Raw genomic sequence first — 5,343 nt, 5'->3', positions numbered from 1 at the left:
ATTTATTTATTTAAAACACAACAAAAACCAAAATGGCTTCAATCTGATAGTTTCTTTTGAAGTCAGCATTCTGATTCTGTCTGTTCTTAATTGTATTCTTTCCATTGAGTGTAAGCTCATTCCTTTAATAGAAATTTCCTTTGTCCTTGTTAATTTTGGAATTCTATGGCACTTTTCCATTTCCATGGAGATGCAGTGTAGCATCTTCAAGTCTCCAACTCTTAACATCTGTCTCTTTCACTTGTAAGAGCCCTTGTGATTCCATTGTCCCGCCCAGATACCCAGAATAATCCCCCCATCTCGAAACCCTTAATTTAATCATCTGTGAAGTCTCTTCCACCTGTAATGGAACATATTCCCAGGTTTGAGGAACTGCAATGTAGATACTTTTGTGGGGCTGCGATACTGCCTACCGGAGACGCTAAGCTTAAAGTGAAAGCCACATCTTATTCAAAGCTTGAAGGTTTTCCTCTATTTAGCCATTTAAATTTTTGTTCCTGTCCTCCACAGACTTCTATTCTCCAGGCTTCAGAGCTGTCTGCTTATTATTCAATGACCTCCTTTTCTCCTTATCTTTATTTTTTTATTTTTTAAAAACAATATTTTTCAAAGAGCAAAAGTTTTAGATTTTGATGAGGTTGAATCTAGCAAAGTTTTCATTGTTCGTACTTTTTGTACCTGAGGAAGCGTTGTCTACCCCAAGGTGTGAAGATTAGTTTCTGTGTTCTCTTAAAAATGTTAAAAAGTTCCAGTTTGTATGCTTAGGTCTCTGAGATTGGCAGAGGGGAATTAGATCACTCAGGTCAGGCTTTCAGGATGCCTTTTTCTGGGTGACCTCACTGACATCCATGGCTCAACCACCACATATGTTGATCGCTCCAAGTCTATCTGTGCAGCCCAGACCCCTCCTCATCTCCAGACCCTGGAAGCTGATGCCTTGGTCAGCTCCTTCTGTTTCCCAGGCACCAGGAATGTGAGCTCCTCCCTCCCCACAGTCCTGCTCTCCTTAGAGCTGCCATGTCTCTGAAGGCACCACCATTTTCCAAAGTATGTGGGACTCCCCAGGGTGTAGGAGGGCCAGATATGTAACTACTAATGAGGTGACATCACTGTCTTAAATAAAACACCGCTGCATGGAGACAGAACAAAAGAGCCCCTTGAATGTGGGAAGAGCACCCTCTCAGGCATGTTCCGCCCTCACCCTGGGCTCATCAGGAGGGTGCTTAGGAGGCATCGAGTTCTAAGGGGGTTGGAGGAATAGTTCAGAGGCTGAGATGTTGCACCTACAGCTGAGAATCCCTTTCTAGTGTTCTATGTCATCATAACAGGAATTGTCCTCCCCTGGAGAGTTCTCAAAGCCCTTGCAGACCTGCCTTCTCTGTGACATCCTGCATGTGCCGCCCTTGAGCTGGGTGTGCCCTAGTGGACGCTTCCATTCACTGCCTGTCCCATGGATTCTGTCCAAAGGTGGAATCTGTCATCAATGTGGATTTCTAATGAGGGTAACTTCCTCCCTAAGGGAAGCCTCAGCCTCACCAGCAATGGTAGACCCAGACAGGCATCTAGACACAGATACCTGAGATAGAAAGTGCACGGTCCAGAGAGCCTGCCCACATCATCCTGGGGCAACCAGGACAAGGAGGCATCAGCAATCTTTCCAAGCACCTGTAGGAGTGACTTTCTGGAGTAGGACAAGCCTCATGAGTGTGAGACCCTTGTGAGAAGGGTCTCTCAGGGTCTCTCCCTTAGAAGGTCACACATTTAATTCATCGTCTTGAAATTTGAAGTAGGGCCCCACAAATTATGCAGCCCATTCTGTTCTGGAGGAACCATTCTTATCAGAACTTGGTGCTGCATTGACTTGGAGAAAAGCCTGACTATAATCTTCAGTATAAAATAAAGGGCTCAATGAATGGACACTTCGGTCTGTAAGCAGACTTGCAGAAGACTGGAGCCTTCCGCATTCGGAAGAGGAATTCAGACTGTGCAAGATCTGACGCCAGGCAGCAGCTCCCCTTAGTCCCTTAGTGAGTGGTGAGCTCCCTGAACCCACTAAGGATCTTTGCTAGGGTTGTCTTGCCCATGTGTGCTTTAGACAGCAGCACCTCTTATTCCATGGGATAGATGGAGCATTCTCAGCAAAGCCTTCCCAAGAATCTGATCATCACATCTTGACCTCAGCCTCCCTGCAGCTATTTTTATGTTGACAGCCACTTCAGAGCTTTAATCCTTGCAAGAAATATCCTGGTGGGAAAAATGACCAAAACCAGATAGCCAGCTTCCCTACTCCCTGTTTAGAAAAAGATGGCTTAGCAATGTTGTATGTTTTTTGGATGTGCTATATTATTCATACATAAGAAAGAGTTTTAAGAGTTAGCAAATACGGTCACATTCAGCAGAGAGCATATGGTTGGAGACTAGGGCAGTAGTGACTTCTCAGACCTCAGCGGCAGCCTAATAATGATAAACATGGTTAACAGAGAAGTAAGAGGCAGTGACATGAATGGGTGTCCAGGCTTGTGTTAGAAATTGGATGAGAAACAAAAGCTTGAACTTGGATGTTCCCCAGAGCAAGTGCAGGGTCAGATGAGTTTTTCAAGATAAGAGTGATTAGTCTTTCCCAGGGTGGGGCCCATAATGAAAGACAATGACAGATTAATGGGCAATAATTAACTAGAGGAGGGCACTCTGTCTCCAATTACACGTTGATTTGCTAAGTGGCTCAGTGACAAGGTTATTAAGATGAAGGAGACAAATGTAGGAGGCACAGCGTAGGGTGAACAGTCAGCTGTTGGTGGCTTCTGCTGAGATGGCCACAGGGCTCCAGGTTCCCCTGCCACGACTAGCCACAGGACTGCTGCTCCTCCTCAGTGTCCATCCCTGGGCTGAGAGTGGGAAGGTGCTGGTGCTGCCCACGGATGGCAGCCACTGGCTCAGCATGCGGGAGGTTGTGCGGGAGCTCCACTCCAGGGGCCACCAGGCGGTGGTCCTCACCCCGGAGGTGAATATGCACATCAAAGAAGAGGACTTTTTCACCCTGACAACTTATGCCGTTGCATGGACCCAGGATGAATTTAATCGCTTTGTGCTGGGCCACACTCAGTGGTTCTTTGAAACAGAACATTTTCTGAAGAGATTTTCTAGAAGTATGGAAATTTTGAAAAATATGTCTTTGGTTGTACATAGGTCTTGTGTGGAGCTACTGCATAATGAGACCCTGATCAGGCACCTGAATGCTGCTTCCTTTGATGTGGTTTTAACAGACCCCGTTTACCTCTGCGGGGCAGTGCTGGCTAAGTACGTGTCGATTCCTACTGTGTTTTTTTTGAGGTACATTCCATGTGACTTAGACTTTAAGGGCACACAGTGTCCAAATCCTTATTCCTACATTCCTAAGTTACTAACAACGAATTCAGACCACATGACATTCCTGCAGAGGGTCAAAAACATGCTCTACCCTCTGGCCCTGTCCTATATTTGCCATGCTTTTTCTGCTCCTTATGCAAGCCTTGCCTCTGAGCTTTTTCAGAGAGAGGTGTCAGTGGTGGATATTCTCAGCCATGCATCTGTGTGGTTGTTCAGAGGGGACTTTGTGATGGATTACCCCAGGCCGATCATGCCCAACATGGTCTTCATTGGGGGCATCAACTGTGCCAACAGGAAGCCACTATCTCAGGTCTGTATTGGTGCCTTCATGCAATCAATGTTCCAGGCAAAACACTTTTTAAAAAATGTATTTACTTACAAGTGCTTCTATATCTACTTATCTTTCCAAAAATTTTATTTCCTCTTTCATTGTCATAATAGTCTTCAGTGAGATAAATTGTTAACGGGTCTAGTGTATTTCAGGTTTTCAATGGCCACTGAGAGGAAGGAGAGGCAGGGACGAGGGTCTGTCAAAGGATGGACAAGGACTGGTGCGGTTCACCGAGACTGTTCATTTGTAAAGGCACCATCTTCATGGTTGTTGCATGTCCTTCAGCTGGACAGGAGCAGGGAGACTGCATTGGGAACTGCTCCATCCTGGGGTTTTTGCTTGCGTGATTTTCAGTGGAAAGATGATGCAACAGCAAATTACAATTGTTGATGTGATAACTTTTAGTGATCCCTTCTTGCAAAAGTTAAAGAGGTGGCCACAGGAGACCTAAACACTCACAGAATGTAGAAGCTTCAAAGAGGTTGACTCAGTGCAGTGGAAGTGGGGCAGTGAAGGTGGGATGGATGTCTGTGACTAGAGAATGACACACGGAGTCTGGTTTCCAGAGAGGGATCTGTGCTGACAAAAGTTTTTCTGACCAGGAATTGGGGGTCTGGTGTATGATTTGGGGACATAGCAGAGTTGGGAAGGCACAGTGATGGTTGCATGCCAAATGGGTCTTCTACTTGGAATGCTGAAATTATCAAGAGAGAGTAGAAGGAGCTAGAGAGGAGAGAAGACTGAATCTACAAGCCCAGTGAAGCTGGGGACAGTGATGAATGGACATGTGTTCAAGAAGGGAACGGTTTCTCTGGAGGGGCTGACCACATCACCAAACTCACCCTATCCCACTCAAAGTTTCTATAGTGGGACCTATTCTTTTTCCAAAAGTTTCAGAGGTGGCTTTCATTAATACAGAATATTTGGGTTTTGATGAAATAGTACTCTGGGATCTGAGAAACCAAATTCACACATCACTGAGGGAGCCATCTTTTTTTTTTTTTTTTTTTTTTTTTCTTGAGATGGATTCTTGCTTTGTCGCCCAGGCTGGAGATCAGTGGCCCGATCTCAGCTCACTGCAGCCTCCACCTCCCGGGTTTAAGAGATTCTCCTGCCTCAGCCTTCTGAGTAGCTGGAACTACAGGCATGTGCCACCACTCCTAGCTATTTTTTTTTTTTAATAGAGACGGAGTTTCGCCATTTTGGCCAGGCTGGCCTTGAACTCCTGACCTCATGTGATCTGCCCCTCTTGGCCTTCCAAAGTGCTGGGATTACCGGCACGAGCCACCATGCCCAACCAGGGAGCCATCTTTCTTGTGAGAGAATGAGCCCTTTTTGTCATATTCACTGAATTTATATGAACTTCTATGAGATTATTCATGGTCCTTTGAATTCTTATTTCTGTACTTCTTTTTATTAATGTAGGTATTATTGCAAAGGACACTAAACTTTATATACATATATTTATAATTTACTTATTTAATATATATTTATTTATTTATAATATATTTATTTATTTATTTTGAGATAGAGTCTGCTGTGGCGCCAGGCATGAGTGCAGTGGCTCCATCGCAGCTCACTGCAACCTCTACCTCCTGGGTTCTAGCAATTCTCCTACCTCAGCCTCCTGAGTAGCTGGGACTACA

General features: G+C 45.1%; 1 protein-coding gene across 1 annotated transcript; it reads left to right on the top strand.

Moving 5' to 3' along the window:
* Positions 1 to 6: 6 nt before the first annotated feature.
* LOC116547333 (UDP-glucuronosyltransferase 1-3-like) lies at positions 7 to 4,726 on the top strand. The gene has a single exon (XM_032273311.1). The coding sequence runs from the start codon at positions 2,810 to 2,812 to the stop codon at positions 3,815 to 3,817; it is 1,008 nt and encodes a 335-aa protein (XP_032129202.1). The 5' UTR covers positions 7 to 2,809; the 3' UTR covers positions 3,818 to 4,726.
* Positions 4,727 to 5,343: the final 617 nt, after the last annotated feature.

This window comes from Sapajus apella, unplaced genomic scaffold (assembly GCF_009761245.1).
Source record: "Sapajus apella isolate SASKATOON/1434 unplaced genomic scaffold, GSC_monkey_1.0 scaffold2718, whole genome shotgun sequence".
In the NCBI taxonomy this organism is placed as follows: domain Eukaryota; kingdom Metazoa; phylum Chordata; class Mammalia; order Primates; family Cebidae; genus Sapajus; species Sapajus apella.
The sequence above is the reverse complement of the archived record's forward strand: the minus strand, read 5'-3'. Positions and strand labels throughout refer to the sequence as shown.

Bases quoted from the DNA above. Each gene is read 5' to 3' on its own strand.
- LOC116547333 (XM_032273311.1), top strand. From the start codon at position 2,810: ATGGCCACAGGGCTCCAGGTTCCCCTGCCACGACTAGCCACAGGACTG.